The sequence below is a fragment of the Coregonus lavaretus genome (assembly GCF_964263955.1).
Source record: "Coregonus lavaretus genome assembly, contig: HAP1_SCAFFOLD_2325, whole genome shotgun sequence".
NCBI classification, from domain to species: Eukaryota; Metazoa; Chordata; class Actinopteri; order Salmoniformes; family Salmonidae; genus Coregonus; species Coregonus lavaretus.
This window is the reverse complement of record NW_028159655.1, coordinates 52,484-73,886: the sequence shown is the minus strand read 5'-3', so window position 1 is coordinate 73,886 and position 21,403 is coordinate 52,484. Positions and strand designations below refer to the sequence as shown.

General features: G+C 42.9%; 1 protein-coding gene across 1 annotated transcript in view; it reads left to right on the top strand.

Moving 5' to 3' along the window:
- Window positions 1-6,056: 6,056 nt before the first annotated feature.
- Window positions 6,057-21,403, top strand: part of LOC311122591 (receptor-type tyrosine-protein phosphatase gamma-like) — a gene marked incomplete at both ends in the record, with an annotated part of 66,321 nt that continues 50,974 nt past the window's right edge. Inside the window, 2 exons of the mRNA XM_084196933.1 lie at window positions 6,057-6,152; window positions 18,034-18,100. Of these exons, the coding sequence (XP_084053059.1) occupies window positions 6,057-6,152; window positions 18,034-18,100 (163 nt within the window). The remainder of the gene's footprint in view (window positions 6,153-18,033; window positions 18,101-21,403) is intronic.

The window sequence follows — 21,403 nt, the reverse complement described above, 5'->3', positions numbered from 1 at the left end:
ACACACTGGTTGAATCAACGTTGTTTCCACGTCATTTCAATGAACTTACATTGAACCAACGTGGAATTGACGTTGAATTGACGTCTGTGCCCAGTAGGATGTGTGAGCAGACCTGTCCTCTGTAACAGCTCACCGTGACCTTTGAGTTAATAGAGCCTGGGATCACAGCTCACACACACACACACACACACACACACACACACACACACACACACACACACACACACACACAGGAGTGCAGGAGTGCAGGAGAGCAGGAGACAGGCCTGACACAAACCTGCTTGCTCTCCGTAAGCCTGTGCATATTTGTCCATGCTTTTCAAGGAACTAGGAGAGGAAAATACCTTTCATTTAAACACGTTTGCATTCACTCAGGAATGTCAACAACCAGTCCCCTGGTTCCTTTATTTGTGTTTGATTATGTGTGTGTATGTGATCCACGAAAGGGAGAGAGAGAGTGTGTGTATGTCTGTGTGCGTGCATATGTGTGTGCATGTGTGCGTGTGTGCGTGCATGTGTGTATGTCTGTGTGTGTGTGTATACGTCCCATATTTCTTGACTTAATTGCAGCATGGTATTGAATAATGATGACACAGGGGTGACATCAGTCATTGAAGGGAAAATAGCATGGCATGGCATGGCTTGGACCATAGGGTGTCAGGTCTGTCCTTCAGTGGTATGATATACTGGTGACACACTGTACCTGGTCGTACTCTGTGTACTCTGTGTCCAGGACTCCTCCCTCTCACCCCTCTCTATACTGCTGCTAAACCAATGGTCACCAGCCCTAGTCATGGTGAATAACAGGGTGTGCAGGCTTTTGTTCTAGCCCAGCACTAAAAACACCCGATTCAGCTTAACAAGCTCTTGCAGCTCTCCAGGATCTCTCATAGCCTTGTGAATCACACTATGACCCACAGCACAGCACATAGTGTTCCAGTCAAATATGCATCACAGTAAACTAAGACCAAACACTAATGAAATAGGATCATTCAGGGGTCAGATTGCCCTCTGTGTGTTCCATTGGGCCTTTGTCTATGTACAGTATGTCCATCCTGGTTGCTGAGGTGCTCTAGTATTCTGTGTGCAGTGTTTGAAGGTTGTATCTTCTTGTCTGAGATGAGTATGGAGAATGTGTCGCCACCCGCCACTTCTCTTCTGGGCTGAATGCAAAGCGACCAGTGATCCACAGCCCTCAATACGGAGAGGTTCAAATATGTAAGACCCTGCCATGCAACCTGCTCTCCCTTATTTAGGAAATGATGTCTCCACTGACTCAGCTAGCACTCTGTGTGTGTGTGTGTGTGTGTGTGTGTGTGTGTGTGTGTGCGCATGTACTGTAGAGCTGCAATGCCGCTATTATTGCTATCAGTTATTATCTGACTAAAGAAGCTGATGGTATTAGGGTCCAGTTTGCTCTGTTCTAAATTCAAAAACACATACTGTACTATGGACTCTACAGTGGGGTCCAGAATTATTTGATCCCTTGATAAAGATGAGCAGGTTTTTGGCTAAAATGCCCTGATACTTGGTAACGTTCATGATGCCGTTGACCTTAACAAGGGCCTCAGGACCAGTGGAAGCAAAATAGCCCCATAACATCAACGATCCCCCACCGTATTTTACAGTAGGGATGATTTATTCTGTGTATACATTGTTCTTTCGAACTCCAAATCGACCATTGGTGTGTAGTGCCAAAGAGCTCTATTTTCATGTAATCTGACCATAGCACCGCCTAGAGTTTGCTAAACGGCATTGGCACTTGGATTGGAACCGGTGCTATGGTCTTATGAGACGAAAATAGAGGTCTTTGACCACACATATCTCAGCCATCTCAGTCTCCGGAATTTAACCCCATATTTTAATTGAAGAGGGCAGTCCATAAGCACAGAAGAAGGATATCAAGGATCTGGAAATATTCTGTATGGAGGAATCGTCTAAGGTCCCTCCCAATATGTTCTCCAATATCCTAAAACATTGTAGAAAAAGGCTCAGTGTCGTTATCCTCACAAGGGGAGGGTGCTGGGATATGGATCCCATGTTTTCAACTCATTTAGACCCTATCCTTTTAGTGATGTTTTTATTACTTCTTCATTAAAATCTCTTTCTCTGAGCAATTGTATTAGTATAAAATAATATCATTTTTTCATTTATTTGAAGCATACAATCATTTATTTTATACTTTTTTGCTCATCTTCATCAAGGCATCCAATAATTTTGGACCCCATAGTATATTAGGAGACCACAGAATTGTTTACGCCTCAAATAGATCAAAGAAGGCGATGCACCCTGCTTTATGTAAGGATTAAAGAAGCGTGGAAAATGCAACTGGTATAATATTGACGGTGTTGATATTGTGAGAAAGTGCCAGGAAATGGATTTTGGCAGGCGCAGAATGTGTTCCCCTACAGCATTTCTCTCCACAGCTTTTATGTAAACACACACACACACTCCAGAAGAAGGGAGCTTCACCTTCACACGATAGACTGTGGAGAATGAGAGAGGGGCCTGCCATGCATGCGTGTGTGTGTGTGTGTGTCTTGCTGCACTGAGGCATTGCATTCAACTTGTCATCTTAAACAATAGGAAGGAAATATATTTCATTCTTGCCAGGCTGAAATGGACACACACAAACCCTGTCATTCTACAGTGAAGCACCGCACTTCACTCTCTCACACACACACACACATACACGTACCACAACCCCCACTTGATTTAGTGATGATTCTGATTCTGTGAGGCACAGTTGAGGATGATGGAGTGTGTGTCTCTGTGGTTCTTTATCATATTAGAGAGAGAGATCCCATCTGAAACACACACAAAGATCCTGGTGATGATGATGTAGCTGTGTGGTTGTGTATCATGTTTGAGGAAGCTGATCCTTCCCTTAACACATTAGGAAATGCTGAAGGATCTCTCTTCCCTGAATAAGGACCCTGTATCTCTGAGTAGGACACACGCTACATCCTTAATCCCACCCACCGGATGTGCGTGTACGCATGTATGTGTATGTTTGTGTGTGTGTGTATGTGTGTGCGTCCGTGTGTAGCACATGGAGATGTGTGAAACATACTCCTCAGCCTTAAATGTCCACGTTTGCGCCGCCTCATTAGCTAGCTTGTGGCGCAACCGGTAGAGACGCTTGAGGGAGGACGGTCACGTGTGTTTGTGAAGCAGAGGTCCTGGGTTTGAGACAGGTATGTGCCAAATCGGGAGGAAGTGGTACTTACTAAGCAAGCAGTGTGACGTCCTTTACACGTGCGTGCGTGCATGCATACGTGCGTGCATGTGTGTGTGAACTTTGCCTGATGCATATCACCATGACAACCGGCCTAATAGAGAGGAACATGTTGGTTGTGCTATATGTGCGTGTGTGTTTATGAAAGAGAGAGAGATAGAAAGGGGGGATCTAACAAGCTTCCCTGGGTCTATCTGTACATCTTTCCAGTCTTGAGTGGGCTATTTGTGCTGATTATGTTAACAGCAGGCTAACTAAGCTACAGTACTAGTCCTCTATCTGTCTGGATCAGTGTGTCTGTGACTGAGAGCAGAATGGATGACTTACAACCCATATTGACACTGTTCAGCCCTAGAAGGTCCATGGATGGTCCAGGGTGTGTCTTTATGCAGGTATATGGGAAGAAATAAACTATAAATAATCTATAACCAATGTTTTACCTTTGACCTAATTACATATTTCATTTCTACATGTAGGCCGTATTTGGCAGCTAAAAGCTGAATTGCAGTACACAACACATACAAGTAAACAAAAAAATTATATAACATCGCTTGAAACGTAAAACAAACAAGCATTAAGTCTCTAACTTCAGAGGGTGCCTGCGTTTGGTGAAGGCATCTACCCGTATTCTGCTGGCAGCCGACTTGGATGGCAGCTGAGTTGGAGGTTAGGGACAGGGTTGGTGATGGTAATGATGGTGGTGATGGAGTTAGCTCGCTGGAGTTGTTCTCAGACAAGACGTTGTTCTCGTCATTCCTCAGCTCCCTCTGTAGCTACTGGACGACTCCTCCACCATCGATGTGTAGCACCCACTTGGGCAGGGACGGCCTGTTCAATAGGGCGATATGGGCGACGCACTGCCAAACGGGAAAAGGAAGGGATTTTTTTTCTAATCAATTATATCACGGCAACAGTAGTTATCAGTGTTGTAATCTGATCTGACTGCCACTAAATGTCAAATCAGGCTAAAGTCGTGCTTCAAATGGCCCCGCCCGTTTTTGGGCGATTTCAGTCAGGTTGAAAATCGCCCAGAAGTCTCTCATAGCCTGTCATGTAAAATCTATTTTTTTCAAATTTCAAAGCTTTCAATACATTCTCTATGGGTGTCTGTGGGCTTGCACTTACGCGCTTTCGTCATACGTGACGTAACCATGAACGTAACTAAGCAAATAGCGGCTAGCAGCGTCTCTTTGCGACCTGCAGTGTGGCGTTATTTTATGTTTTTAATTTGTACACTTAGTGGCGTTATTTTATGTTTTTAATTTGTACACTTAGTTTACAAACATTCTGCCAACCATGGATTTCGAGTGGTGGGTTTTGGACTGATCTTGTTGATCGTGTACATACCCGCTACGAACGGACTAAATAATGAAAACGTTGCTGGCAGCGGAATCCAATACAGCTGGGAGACTTGGCTGGATGACAGAGTCCCGGACAGAGAAGTGGAGCCGGCCGGCTTCACCCTGGTCGGAGCGGACCTCGATCTGACAGTCACAGGGAAAATCGATCCTGGTAAGAGAGCGACTCTGTACCCCCGAGCCCCGACATTGAACTGCTTTCTGTGTCACTGTGACCTTACTATCTGCCCCGTGAGTTCCCCCAATTGTTTGTTACCGTTGTGTACTGTTGATAATCACAAGTTTACTGGAGAACTGAGACCAAGTAGAGACTTTGGACAGGGTGGATATGGTATAATAAAGGCAGTTTATTCAGAGGTAAAGATATCTGGAATCGCGTGCACGGACTCGTTCGTCAAACTCTTAGGGAGCTATCTGAAGAGAGCCCCGAAAACATTGTGTGCTGACATTTTATACAATAAATGATGTAGGTTGAATCTAGTAGTTCTGATCTTCTGATTGGTCCTGATGAGTTGGGCGAGGTCCCCTCCACTGTTGCATTGGCTCTGAGTCGGGTTCTCTGTCTTCAAATGTTCAGCCTAAAGAGAGGGGATTTTTGTGTGTGTGTGTGTGTGTGTTTAACAGTGATGATGTGTGTGTGTGTGTGTGTGTTTAACAGTGATGATGTGTGTGTGTGTGTGTGTTATCAGTGATGATGATGTGTGTGTGTGTGTGTGTGTGTCCTCAGAGCAAGAACTCGTGAGTTGGAAGAACTGAGAGACCTATGGCGTGGGTGTTGTCCTTGGCCACCTGCTGACAAGGCTGACAAGATAGGACTCTTTTGTCCATTGTTATAGGATAGGAACAGCATTGATTGAAAACAAACGCCCAACACAAAATGGGTCATGCACAAGATTTTAGTCAGACCAAGCTATAACATTATATATTTACTACGACAGTACATTCAACCAAAAGCTAATATAACAAAGGCATCAGAGATTATTCATAATCTGTCACAGAAACTGGAATCCATCTCCCCAGATCAGTCAATAAATGCTTCTGGTATTGACTTATATGCTGCCCCTGTCTTCATGTTGTTGCTGGACATATCTTTTTTAAAATGTGTGTAGGTCACCTAAATCATCAGAAAAATTGCCCCTCCTGAGAATTTTTTCAGGAGCCGCCACTGCACTTGGGTGATGCTTCTTCTGCTGCCGATTCGGGCACTAAAAGCTCACCACACATCAGTCCAATGTATGAAGTCATCCTCAATCAGTGCAGGGCTGTGTATTATTCAAGGGTTCAGAGAAACCCCACAGAGGAGAGAGGAGTCAGAGAGCAGAACACATGCTCTGCAGACATGGTCATTAAGGATGCAATTTGGAGATCCAAGCTATTCCTTAAGAGAGGTGGAAGTTTTACAGATGGATACCTAACACTTTTATTCTCTCTCCCTGTCTTTCTCTCGTTCTCCCTCACAGATGCAGATCTACATGTATAACTCGGATGACTTTGACAGCCTCAGTGCTGCCATACGTCAGAAGAGGATCATTGCAGTGATGTCGGTCTTCTTTCAGGTATTTTAGGCTTGTCACTCAGTGTTTTGATATGACCCTATAGCAATCTATATGGCACATGGAACAATACATTTGCTCACTCTAAATCAATGCACATATCAGAAGTGAAACACAACATTACTGTTTTACCATCACCGCTGGGAAAGAAACACATTAACAAGCTTGGAAAATAAATGTGTGTTTCTTGTGTTGTCCTTGAGCACTGTGTTTATCTGTGCGACTGTATTGGGGCTGTATTGTCTAAGTGGAGATTTAAATGTTGGTTGGCATGAGTGTGTGGAACTGTTGAGCTAGCAGTGGGCGGTGTCATTGTCAACTCCATCACTCTGAATTGGCAGGATTAAAAGTTAATTTGATGCCATCGATTGCGTAAGTGGGCTTTTACTTGGCCCGTTACCTTTCCTTTAATACTCCCTTACACACACCGAGAGACATACACACTCACCCACACATGCACACCAACGTTTGCTTGGACCTCTTAGGTCCAGATTGGGCATTATTTACGTCCACTGAATTACAATGACTGTCTTCCTACTCTCCCCTTCTCCCTTGCTGTCTCTCTCTCCATCTTTCTCTCAACCCTCAATAACTTGTTCTAATGCAAATATGAGTATGTGTGGGTGCACTCTTAATAATGGCTTTTTTCTATCTTTGATCTCCTCAAACTCAAACACTTGCTCCTGTCTCAAAAAGTAACCTCCACCTGTGTGGGTGGGCATGTGTCTGCATGTGTAAACTGCATGTAACAACACCATGTCGAATACAGAGCACAGGGAAATGGAAAGACATTGTCACACTCTCCATAAACCCCTGAAGATAGCAGACATAACGTTGTCTGCTATAGAGGAGTATGTGTACCCCTGAACTTAGGGCGGGTGGCGAGAGCACACAGTAATAAACACGCGCACACACACACACACACACACACAAACACACACACACACACACACACACACACACACACACACACAGTGATCCTCCAAACTGATTGTCAGAGAGCCAGTATCTGGCAGGCCTGGAGAGTGGATGTATCCCTCGGGGGTGGTTATCGTGAAGAGGTATCCTGTTAAAAAGTGAGGCATCCCTCTTTGGTGATAACCGTAAAGCTCCTCTCCTCCCCTCTCCTCTGTCTGCCAAGTTACACATCCCCACCAGGCCGCTTATCCACACAATACCAGGAAAAACGACCTCGCCTGATTACAGAGAATAAATAAATTCACAAAATAACTACAGCAATGTACCAATCAAGTGACCCCTTCAAGGAGTATGTCATATTCATGTGTGTGTACTGTATATACACTGAGTGTACAAAACATTATGAACTTTCTATGACATAGACTGACCAGGTGAAAGCTATGATCGCTTATTGATGTCACTTGTTAAATCCACTTCAAGCAGTGTAGATGAAGGGGAGGAGACAGCTTACAGAAGGATTTTTAAGCCTTGAGACAATTGAGATATGGATTGTGTATGTGTGCCATAAAGAGGGTGAATGGGCAAGACAAAATATTTAAGTGCCTTTGAACAGAGTTTGGTAGTAGGTGCCAGGTGCACTGTTAAGAACTGCAACTCTGCTGGGTTTTTCACGCTCAACAGTTTCCCGTGTGTATCAAGAATGGTTCACCACCCAAAGGACATCCAGCCAACTTGGCACAATTGTGGGAAGTGTTGGAGTCAACATGGGCCAACACCCCTGTGGAACACTTTCAACACCTTGTAAAGTCCATGCCCCGACGAATTGAGGCTGTTCTGAGGGGAAAAGGGGGTGCAAAACATTATTAGGAAGGTGTTCCACTCAGTGTACATCTCTCTGTGTGTGTCTCAGTCAGTGTGTGTGTGTTTGTGTGTTTGGTATTTGGTATTTTATTAGGATCCCCATTAGCTGTTGCAAAAGCAGCAGCTACTCTTCCTGGGGTCCACACAAAACATGAAAAATGACATAATACAGAACATTAATAGACAAGAACAGCTCAAGGACAGAACTACATTAATTTAAAAAAAGGCACACGTAGCCTACATATCAATACATACACACAAACTATCTAGGTCAAATAGGGGAGAGGAGTTGTGCCGTGAGGTGTTGTGTGTTTGTGTGTGTGTATGTTTGTGTGTGGTGATTAGATTGCTCTCCTCTCTCTGTGGCATGTATTAATTAAATGATGTCTGTTGCCATACAGGACAAATTGGCCCTATCGGCCCATGTGAGCTCAGGGCTGCGGCTCCCATTGCTTTTGCGGCCCACTCTCGTGCTGTGCCCAGCCCCCTGATTTAAATAGATTGTAGCAGTAACATCTATCATTACAGTTTTATTGGCTTATTTACAGTCCACATGCTCAGTGATTCATCATACGGTCATTCAGATAAACCCATGTGTGAGTAGAGTAGACCAGACCCAGCATCGCTCACAGAGGTTTACTACTCACTGGAGCGTGCATTACTATGGCAAAAGGAAGTTTACTTCTGATCAACTCAGCCAAGGTGTACAGTACATTAAGGAGAGGCAGTGTCTTAAATGTCATGGAGCCATAGAAATAATGTGTTGATGGAGGAGTTTTTTGTCTTCTATTTAGGTGACTCTCCATTCCTCAATTACCTCCTAATTATGTTAATTACACTATATGCCAACAGTGCTAAACCCTACAATGCTGCTTCCAATTCAGCAGTGTACTTGCTACTGGAGGAGAAATTAGTTCTAGCTTTTAACAGAGAAACATAACTAATTCAACTTGCTGTAGTTGCATTTAGGCATTTCTTAGTTAAGTGGTAAATTGAGGAGGAGGTGAGGCCTGGTACTATGGTGTACAGATTATGTTTTGGCACTCTAGCCAGGGTTGTTGTTGATGAAGCGGGATGGCCTAGCCACTTTGTCTCTTATTCCTCTCTCTGACACCAGTCGCCCTAGTTACAGAGGGGCATTTCTCAGCTTGAAGAATGGACTGTCCTCAGAAACAAGATGGAGCACTTTAAATTGATATTGGCGCAAAATATGTTTCTGTTACTTCACTAGGTGTGACTTCTCCTCCTTAATTTATCATAGGTGCTATTTTTACATGTGTATAGATATGATAAAGGTCTAAAAAGCCATACGCACACTTGCGAGAAAGTAACACAGCTATTCTTTAGCTCTCACGTCGCTCTGCAGAGATATCCTTGTTTGTCGAACAATCCCCCTCTCTCGGATTCGCCTGCACTGCAATTAAAGCCTCATGGTGCAATGAGCCAAGAGTCTCTTGAAGGTACAGTAGCCTCAGTTACAGTAGTCCTTTATTCTTCACGTAACTGTTTTATGTGACTGTAAGGAGAGACAGAGAGATTAAACAGGGCTTTTGGATAGATGATAGTAAAGGAAAGTCATGGGGAAAGAATCAGGGTTGTTGGATGGATGATAGAGAGATGAGATGTCACGTGGCACTGGACTGATCTTTCCGCCGTGTCATTGTGGTGTGGTGAGTCAGGCTGCCTGTGTGGGGAGAAGAGAGGGACTGTGTTGTGGTACTGGCCATGCAGAGACAGACACAGTGTGTGACCCCATGGATGAGTTCACATGGGACAGAGCTGTGGGCTTTAACAGACAATCATAATAATAAAACTATAATTCCCTTGGTCACACTCTCCATCGCGCTCTCTCTGCCTCCCTCCCTACCTCTTTTTCTCCTATCACCCCGTCTCTATCTTTGAAGCCATCTCTCTCTCCCTCTATCAGTCTCTCTTGGCAGAGAGCTATCTTAGGTAGGCAGATTTGACGCAGGGCTCTGCTTAAATAAAACCCCAGTGCTGCTACAATCATTCAGTGCTCTCTGTGGTCTGCCATCCACCAAAAACATGTTTATTTTAATGTGTTTAAGAATAGCGGGACAGTGGGAGAGAACTCAAAGGAGTGTGATAGATGTGCGATGTCTCACACGGTGAGTGGGTACAGAGGAACAGAGGAAGACAGTAGGGGGTGACGGAGGTGGCTGAAGAATAGACCTGGACTTAGGGGGTAACTGAAGAACAGAGGAGTGCCATGGGAGGGTTAGGAAGAAAGGAAGGTAACAGAGAAGGTTGCCCCTGTAACTGTTTGGTTAGTCTCTGATCCTCCTCACAATGATGTCCTACAGTAGGGGTCTTCCTAGTCTCTCCATGCAGGGAGACAATGAAAAACACCATTGATTGAAGTGTGTTGAAGCTCAGTGTGGGGCTTTGTCCCAATTAGTGTTGAAAAGAGAGGGTATATTACTGGAAACTTTCTAAGTTTACCAGTAAACTACCAGAATTTGTGTATCTTTCAAGGATTTTATGTAATCTATCACAAGACATCAACTGGCCTTTTGGGGTAATTATCTTTGGCCCTCTTTGTGGCCTCATCACATGTAAAATATATGAAATAATTAAATAAGATTCTTTTAAAATAAAATAAATATAATGAAAACATTATCCTAAATATAAACCATCAACTTAGTGAATACAATTGGTGTTTAATGTGAGGGTTTCAGCATGAAATATTCTTTATTTTTTTTACACACTTGTATTTATGTTATAAAAATAATTACATTGAATATGTGTTGTACTTACCTGCAGTATAGTATGATTACTATTCGTGTGTGTAGGGTTATTATTGGCATTGACAATGTGACAACCCATGGTCTGCCTGACTCTCTTGTGTCCGACAACGCAACAACCTTTACCTGTGACTTGTTCCAAGAATTCATGCGGAGAAATGGGATTCGCCATGTCCACAGCGCTCCGTTTCACCCGGCCTCAAACGGCTTAGCGGAGCTGGCTGTGCAGACACTGAAAGTGGGGCTCAAAAGGATGACTGGGGGAACCATCACAACTAAGCTTTCTCGGTTCTTGTTCCAGTACCGCATCACGCCACAAACAACAACAGGACAGGCTCCAGCTGAGATGTTGATGGGCAGAAAGCCAAAAGCTCACCTGGATCTACTGCATCCAGACATCAAAGCACAAGTGGAACGGAAGCAGGAGAAACAAAAAGAGAGACATGACCACCACGCGAGGGAGAGACAGTTAAAACCCAATGACACTGTCTACATCCGCAACTTCACATGCAGCCAACGCTGGTTGTCAGGTATCATTCTGAGTCAGAGTGGTCCAGTCTCCTTTGTGGTCAAACTGACTGATGGTCGAGTCACGCGCAGACACCAAGACCACCTCCGCCTGCGCTATGACAAAGACGACCATGTTTTCAGACGGACCAGCTGTGGGTGGTATTATACAAGTTGAAACCCCACAGGAAACAGTATCTGAAGAACAGGGGCATTCAGTGGTTCCAGCAGAGGGTGATAGACATTCTCTCACAAACACCCAACCCGTTCCTGTGCCTTCAGACCCAGGTCCACTGGGACACGCCTTAGCTGTGTCTCGTGGCACACCAGGAGTACTGTGCAGATCACAGCGTAGTCACAAGCCTCCTGAAAGACTAACTCTGTAGTTGAGACTTGTGTTGTTAGTGTTTGTTTGGAGCAGCAGACCTAGTTGAAAAGAAATAAGGACTGTCATGTTTTTGTTGTTGTTTACAGTTACAGTAACACCAGCAGAAGTTCTACAGTGTTGTTAACCTTATGTTTTCCTTACAGGGGGGGTTTAAATTGAGGGGGGATAAGTGTTATAGTGTGGACACTATATACAGTTGAAGTTGGAAGTTTACATACACCTTAGCCAAATACATTTAAACTCAGTTTTTCACAATTCCTGACATTTAATCCTAGTAAAAAGTCCCTGTCTAAGGTCAGTTAGGATCACCACTTTATTTTAAGAATGTGAATTGTCAGAATAATAGTAGAGACAATGATTTATTTCAGCTTTTATTTCTTTCATCACATTTCCATTGGGTCAGAAGTTTACATACACTCAATTAGTATTTGGTAACATTGCCTTTAAATTGTTTAACTTCGGTCAAACGTTTCGGGTAGCCTTCCACAAGCTTCCCACAATATATTGGGTGAATTTTGGCCCATTCCTCCTGACAGAGCTGGTGTAACTGAGTCAGGTTTGTAGGCCTCCTTGCTCGCATACGCTTTTTCAGTTCTGCCCACAAATATTCTATAGGATTGAGGTCAGGGCTTTGTGATGGCCACTCCAATACCTGACTTTGTTTTCCTTAAGCCATTTTGTCACAACTTTGGAAGGATGCTTGGGGTCATTCTCCATTTGGAAGACCCATTTGCGACCAAGCTTTAACTTCCTGACTGATGTCTTGAAATGTTGCTTCAATATATCCACATAATTTTCCTTCCTCATGATGCCATCTATTTTGTAAAGTGCACCAGTCCCTCCTGCAGCAATGCACCCCCAGAGCATGATGCTGCCACCCCCGTTCATGTTTGGGATGGTGTTCTTCGGCTTGCAAGCGACCCCCTTTTTCCTCCAAACATAACGATGGTCATTATGGCCAAACACGTCTATTTTTGTTTAATCAGACCAGAGTACATTTCTCCAAAAAGTACGATCTTTGTCCCCATGTGCAGTTGCAAACCGTAGTCTGGCTTTTTTATGGCGGTTTTGGAGCAGTGGCTTCTTCCTTGCTGTGCGGCCTTTCAGGTTATGTCGATATAGGATACTTTTGTACCTGTTTCCTCCAACATCTTCACAAGGTCCTTTGCTGTTGTTCTGGGATTGATTTGCACTTTTCACACCAAAGTACGTTCATCTCTAGGAGACAGAATGCTTCTCCTTTCTGAGCAGTATGACGGCTGCGTGGTCCCATGGTGTTTATACTTGCATACTATTGTTTGTACAGATGAACGTGGTACCTTCAGGCGTTTGGAAATTGCTCCCAAGGATGAACCAGACTTGTGGAGGTCTACTATTTTTTTCTGAGGTCTTGGCTGATTTCTTTGGATGTTCCCATGATGTCAAGCAAAGAGGCACTGAGGTTGAAGGTAGGCCTTGAAATACATCCACAGGTACACCTCCAATTGACTTAAATTATGTCAATTAGCCTATCAGAAGCTTCTAAAGCCATGACATCGTTTTCTGGAATTTTCTAAGCTGTTTAAAGGCACAGTCAACTTAGTATATGTAAACTTCTGACCCACTGGAATTGTGATACAGTGAATTATAAGTGAAATAATCTGTCTGTAAACAATTGTTTGAAAAATTACTTGTGTCATGCACAAAGTAGATGTCCTAACCGACTTGCCAAAACTATAGTTTGTTAACAAGAAATTTGTGGAGTGGTTGAAAAACAAGTTTTAATGACTCCAACCTAAGTGTATGTAAACTTCCGACTTTAACTGTATATGCGTAATCACTGCGTGTCCTTACTCAACATTGACAGGAAGTGTTAAATGATATGCAATGTCTAAATCTGGCTTCTCTACGGACTCTGCATGATGAATCATCAATGCTCAGGGTGGGGACAGACAGTCCATCTCAGATTGGAGCACAGTTCAAAGTGCATGTAGATCTATTATCTCATCATGGTAACTTGTTTTCTTGTGACAGGTAGGCCTACATTTGCTGCAGCATAGTCTATAATGTAAAGACCGAATGCGTGTCTAATTTACCCATCTCCATCTGGCTTACGGGGTCACCTTATATTTTAATTGTAAATATATATATTTTTTTTTTATGCAGCTGCAGAGTTTTAAAACAGCCTATCACTCGAATATTGTTGCTTTAAATCAGTGCATGCACGAGCACTCTCTCACAGTCTTTCTCTCTCTCCATCAATTCCATTCAAATTGCATCCAAAATAGATCATCCTGTTCTAGATTGATATATAGACATTTTTACATTTTCCATATGAAGCCCTATATACTGTATAGATGTCCTAGCCTACCTCTTTCAGGTAATATATTCAATGCAGTATTAGCCTTATATTTAGCTAATTAATGATGGGTTATGCATAATAAGCTTCTAACTTATAGCCTCCGTGTCTTGCGCAATACGCACAAACCTGTGCTCCGCTGGACTCTCTCCTTAAAAAACACTCCTTAGCTCTAGGAGTCCCATGCTGGAAAAGCTAGACTAGAATAGTATGCTGGCATTATTTCTTTTAGCATTTCTTATACCAATAGACTATTCGAAGAGGGATGCAAGCTCTTGTTTGCTGAATGTTAAATACAGCAGCCAATAGAAATCACGGGTAGTTTGAAAGAAGAGCGAATGTGTGATGGCGGTAGGCTGTAGCAGTTATTTATTCAGACCCATAACCATGCAATCTTCATGAAGAGAAGTGAAAGCCTTCTGCATCTAATTCTAGTCCTATATTATTCAAGGATATAATTAAAATGATGATGATAAGGACAATGAAACTTATTTCATTTAACTGTTGAAAGCGAGGAAGGAATGAAGCAACAATAGAGAGAGAAATAGCCTACTAGGCCAATAACATTGTGGGAAATATTATCAAATGTATATACAGAACCAGTCAAAAGTTTGGACACACCTACTCATTCAAGGATTTTTCTTTATTCTTACTATTTTATACATTGTAGAATAATAGTGAAGACATCAAAACAATGAAATAACACATATGGAATCATGTAGTAACCAAAAAAGTGTTAAACAAATCAAAATATATTTTAGATTTTAGATTCTTCAAAGTAGCCACCCTTTCCCTTGATGACAGCTTTGCACACTCTTGGCATTCTCTCAACCAGCTTCACCTGGAATGCTTTTCCATCAGTCTTGAAGGAGTTCCCACATATGCTGAGCACTTGTTGGCTGCTTTTCCTTCACTCTGCGGTCCAACTCATCCCAAACCATCTCAATTGGGTTGAGGTCGGGTGATTGTTGAGGCCAGGTCATCTGATGCAGCACTCCATCACTCTCCTTCTTGGTCAAATAGCCCTTACACAGCCTGGAGGTGTGTTGGGTCATTTTCCTGTTGAAAAACATATGATGGTCCCACTAAGCGCAAACCAGATGGGTTCATTGCTCGTGTTTCTTGGCCCAAGCAAGTCTCTTCTTATTATTGGTGTCCTTTAGTAGTGGTTTCTTTGCAGCAATTTTACCATGAAGACCTGATTCACGCAGTCCCCTCTGAACAGTTGATGTTGAGATGTGTCTGTTACTTGAACTCTGTGAAGCATTTATTTGGGCTGCAATCTGAGGTGCAGTTAACTCTAATGAACGTATCCTCTGCAGCAGAGGTAACTCTAAGACTTCCTTTCCTGTGGTGGTCCTCATGAGAGCCAGTTTCATCATAGCGCTTGATGGTTTTTGCGACTGCACTTGAAGAAACTTTCAAAGTTCTTGAAATGTTCCAGATTGATTGATCTTCATGTGTTAAAGTAATGATGGACTGTCGTTTCTCTTTGCTTATTTGAGCTGTTCTTGCCATAATATAGACTTGGTTTTTTACCAAATAAGGCTATCTTCTGTACCACCCCTACCTTGTCACAACACAATTGATTGGCTCTAACGCATTAAGAAGGAAAGAAATTCCACAAATTAACTTTTAAGAAGGCACACCTGTTAATTGAAATGCATTCCAGGTGACTACCTCATGAAGCTGGTTGAGAACATGCCAAGAGTGTGCAAAGCAGTCATCAAGGCAAAGGGTGGCTACTTTGAAGAATCTCAAATATAAAATGTATTTTGATTTGTTTAACACTTTTTTGGTTACTACATGATTCCATATGTGTTATTTCATAGTTTTGATGTCTTCATTTTTATTCTACTATGTATAAGAGGCGCGAATAAGAGGTGTCTCGTGTGCCATACATAAAAAAATATATATAATTTAAAAAATATATATATACAGTGAGGGAAAAAAGTATTTGATCCCCTGCTGATTTTGTACGTTTGCCCACTGACAAAGAAATGATCAGTCTATAATTGTAATGGTAAGTTTATTTGAACAGTGAGAGACAGAATAACAACAAAAAAATCCAGAAAAACGCATGTCAAAAATGTTATGAATTGATTTGCATTTTAATGAGGGAAATAAGTATTTGACCCCTCTGCAAAACATGACTTTGTACTTGGTGGCAAAACCCTTGTTGGCAATTACATTTTAGTCATTTAGCAGACGCTCTTATCCAGAGTGACTTAAAGTTAGTGAGTACATACATTATTTTTTATTTTTCATACTGGCCCCCCGTGGGAATCGAACCCACAACCCTAGCATTGCAAACGCCATGCTCTACCAACTGAGCTACATCCCGGCCATTCCCTCCCCTACCCTGGACGACGCTGGGCCAATTGTGCGCCGCCCCATGGGTCTCCTGGTCGCGGCCGGCTACGACAGAGCCTGGATTCAAACCAGGATCTCTAGTGGCACAGCTAGCCTTAGACCACTGCGCCACTCGGGAGCAATCACAAAGGTCAGACGTTTCTTGTAGTTAGCCACCAGGTTTGCACACATCTCAGGAGGGATTTTGTCCCACTCCTCTTTGCAGATCTTCTCCAAGTCATTAAGGTTTCGAGGCTGACGTTTGGCAACTTGAACATTCAGCTCCCTCCACAGATTTTCTATGGGATTAAGGTCTGGAGACTGGCTAGGCCACTCCAGGACCTTAATGTGCTTCTTCTTGAGCCACTCCTTTGTTGCTTTGGCCGTGTGTTTTGGATCATTGTCATGCTGGAATACCCATCCACGACCCATTTTCAATGCCCTGGCTGAGGGAAGGAGGTTCTCACCCAAGATTTGACGGTACATGGCCCTGTCCATCGTCCCTTTGATGCGGTGAAGTTGTCCTGTCCCCTTAGCAGAAAAACACCCCCAAAGCATAATGTTTCCACCTCCATGTTTGACAGTGGGGATGGTATTCTTGGGGTCATAGGCAGCATTCCTCCTCCTCCAAACACGGCGAGTTGAGTTGATGCCAAAGAGCTCCATTTTGGTCTCATCTGACCACAACACTTTCACCCAGTTCTCCTCTGAATCATTCAGATGTTCATTGGCAAACTTCAGATGGGCATGTATATGTGCTTTCTTGAGCAGGGGGACCTTGCGGGCGCTGCAGGATTTCAGTCCTTCACGGCGTAGTGTGTTACCAATTGTTTTCTTGGTGACTATGGTCCCAGCTGCCTTGAGATCATTGACAAGATCCTCCCGTGTAGTTCTGGGCTGATTCCTCACCGTTCTCATGATCATTGCAACTCCACGAGGTAAGATCTTGCATGGAGCCCCAGGCCGAGGGAGATTGACAGTTATTTTGTGTTTCTTCCATTTGCGAATAATCGCACCAACTGTTGTCACTTTCTCACCAAGGTGCTTGGCGATGGTCTTGTAGCCCATTCCAGCCTTGTGTAGGTCTACAATATTGTCCCTGACATCCTTGGAGAGCTCTTTGGTCTTGGCCATGGTGGAGAGTTTGGAATCTGATTGATTGATTGCTTCTGTGGACAGGTGTCTTTTATACAGGTAACAAGCTGAGTTTAGGAGCACTCCCTTTAAGAGTGTGCTCCTAATCTCAGCTCGTTACCTGTATAAAAGACACCTGGGAGCCAGAAATCTTTCTGATTGAGAGGGGGTCAAATACTTATTTCCCTCATTACAATGCAAATCAATTAAAAACATTTTTGACATGCGTTTTTCTGGATTTTTTTGTTGTTATTCTCTCTCACTGTTCAAATAAGCCTACCATTAAAATTATAGACTGATCATTTCTTTGTCAGTGGGCAAATGTACAAAATCAGCAGGGGATCAAATACTTTTTTCCCTCACTGTATATGTTTGCTACTGCTCGACAAAAAAAAATCTTGGTCGACCAACAGCCTATCGACCAAACAATCGACCAGTCGACTAATTGGGGTCAGCCCTAGTGTGTAGCTGTAGGACCCACTTCGGTATAGAGTCTGTTGACGTCCTGTGTATTTCTCCTCCAGCTCAGGTCAAACAGACCTCTGATTGACTCTGTTTGTTCCATCACAATGACTCACTCTAACGTGTATCTCCTGCTCCTCTCTCCTCTGCTGTTCTCAGGTGGGACTGAAGGACAACCCAGCTGTGGACCCCATTATCCATGGCCTGAGGGGCGTGGTTCATCATGGTGAGTGACACATTCATCACCCAATCATTCCAGGAGGGACTATGAATTCACCAATCATTGGCCTACAACATTTGTTCATTGAGGATCACAACATTATTTTTGCTAAGTTGCATGTAACACTGCAATATCTCAGCCCCTTTTCATTCGTGTTTGTGTATTATTCTTTTTTTTGTAACTACCAAATTATAGCGAACATACCCCAGGTTGCCCCAAGGAGTCCCTACAGACAAAAGAAACTAGGTTGTTATAAAAAACACTCACCCTAAAGCGGAATTATCTTTTTATCCCTGATCCACCCCTTTCAAACAATAATGAACACAGTCTTTAATAAAAGTTGGCACAACCATAGCATGTAGTTACATGAAGTATTCATGGAATCAGCTCAGGCTTATTACATGTTAGCCTAACACCTCAACACACTCACCACAGGCTTTCTGTTTCAATGTAGAAATTACCTGACAAGCAGACAAGTCCAGCTCAATCAAGTCCGATCTCTGTTAAATTGGACTGGAGAGGTGGGCTCCTAATGTTCTCTGATTGTTCTAGGGCAGGGATGGGCAACTCCAGTCCTCGGGGGCCAGACCTGGCGCCAGGATAAAGTGGCTAAGGGGGCAGTTGAAATCGGCAAGGGGGCAAACATTTTTGGGGGGGTTAGCATTGGAATGATACTGAATTCTGCTTATATCACGTTATACCACAATAAACATAAAGTTCAAATGCAGGGACTCCGAGATCATTGATTGTTTTTGAAGTGACAGGTTGACATGAAATCTGTGGCCTATCTCTGCTGTAAAATAGGGGCTTTCTAGCAGTCGTAAAGAGGCAGGAGGCAGGCAGGTAGAGGGGCAAATGAGTGTTGGATTTATTTACACAGCGCTGGTGTTTCAAAGATGACAGTGATATATATATATATATATATATATATATATATATATATACAGTACCAGTCAAAAGTTTGGGGTTTTTCTTTATTTGTACTATTTTCTACATTGTAGAATAATTGTGAAGACATCAAAACTATGAAATAACACATATGGAATCATGTAGTAACCAAAAAGGTGTTAAACAAATCAACATATATTTTATATTTGAGATTTTTCAAAGTAGCCACCCTTTGCCTTGATGACAGCTTTGCACACTCTTGGCATTCCCTCAACCAGCTTCATGAGGAATGCTTTTCCAACAGTCTTGAAGGAGTTCCCACATATGCTGAGTACTTGTTGGCTGCTTTCCCTTCACTCTGCGGTCCAACTCATCCCAAACCATCTCAATTGGGTTGAGGTCGGGTGATTGTGGAGGCTAGGTCATCTGATGCAGCACTCCATCACTCTCCTTGGTCAAATAGCCCTTACTCAGCCTGGAGGTGTGTTTTGGGTCATTGTCCTGTTGAAATACAAATGATAGTCCGACTAAGCGCAAGCCAGATGGGATGTCGTATCGCTGCAGAATTCTGTGGTAGCCATGCTTGTTAAGTGTGCCTTGAATTCTAAGTAAATCACCGACAGTGTCACCAGCAAAGCACCCCCACATGTCACACTTCCTCCTCCATGCTTCACGGTGGGAACCACACATGTGGAGATCATCTGTTCACCTACTCTGCGTCTCACAAAGACACGGCGGTTGGAACCAAAAATCTCAGATTTGGACTCATCAGCCCAAAGGACAGATTTACACCGGTCTAATGTCCATTGCTCGTGTTTCTTGGCCCAAGCACGTCTTTTCTTATTATTGGTGTCCTTTAGTAGTGGTTTCTTTGCAGCAATTTGACCATGAAGGCCTGATTAACAGTCTCCTCTGAACAGTTGATGTTGAGATGTGTCTGTTACTTGAACTCTGTGAAGCATTTATTTGGGCTGCAATCTGAGGTGCAGTTAGCTCTAATGAACTTATCCTCTGCAGCAGAGGTAACTCTGGGTCTTCCTTTACTGTGGCGGTCCTCATGAGAGCCAGTTTCATCATAGCGCTTGATGTTTTTTGCGACTGCACTTGAAGAAACTTTCAAAGTTCTTGACATTTTCCGTATTGACTGACCTTCATGTCGTTTCTCTTTGCTTATTTGAGCTGTTCATGCCATAATATGGACTTGGTCTTTTACCAAATAGGGCAATCTTCTGTATACCACCTCTACCTTGTCACAACACAACTGATTGGCTCAAACGCATTAAGAAGGAAAGAAATTCCACAAATTAACTTTTAAGAAGGCACACCTGTTAATTGAAATGCATTCCAGGTGAGTACCTCATGAAGCTGGTTGAGATAATGCCAAGAGTGTGCAAAGCTGTCATCAAGGCAAAGGGTGGCTATTTGAAGAATCTCATATATAAAATATATTTTGATTTGTTTAACACTTTTTTGGTTACTACATAATCCCGTATGTTTTATTTCATAGTTTTGATGTCTTCACTATTATTCTACAATTTAGAAAATAGTTAAAATAAAGAAAAACCCTGGAATGAGTAGGTGTGTCCAAACTTTTGACTGGTACTGTATATATATACAAAGTTCTGACTTCAAAATGTCAGCATTAAAAAGAAAAAGCCTCTCATCAGGCAAAAAGTGTCTAAACCAATAAAGCACAGGCGGGGTCTTCCAGGCTCAGATACAGCCTCCCCTTGAGTTAGCCAAAAGTGAACTAACTAGAACATCCCCAAACAGGCACTTAAATACAGTGGGGGAAAAAAATATTTAGTCAGCCACCAATTGTGCAAGTTCTCCCACTTAAAAAGATGAGAGAGGCCTGTAATTTTCATCATAGGTACACGTCAACTATGACAGACAAATTGAGAAAAAAAAATCCAGAAAATCACATTGTAGGATTTTTAATGAATTTATTTGCAAATTATGGTGGAAAATAAGTATTTGGTCAATAACAAAAGTTTCTCAATACTTTGTTATATACCCTTTGTTGGCGGACTTTCAACTCTCTCCAAAGATTTTCTATGGGGTTGAGATCTGGAGACCTGCTAGGCCACTCCAGGACCTTGAAATGCTTCTTACGAAGCCACTCCTTCGTTGCCCGGGTTGTGTATATGGGATCATTGTCATGCTGAAAGACCCAGCCACGTTTCATCTTCAATGCCCTTGCTGATGGAAGGAGGTTTTCACTCAAAATCTCACGATACATGGCCCCATTCATTCTTTCCTTTACACGGATCAGTCGTCCTGGTCCCTTTGCAGAAAAACAGCCCCAAAGCATGATGTTTCCACCCATGCTTCACAGTAGGTATGGTGTTCTTTGGATGCAATTCTTTGTCCTCCAAACACGACGAGTTGAGTTTTTACCAAAACGTTCTATTTTGGTTT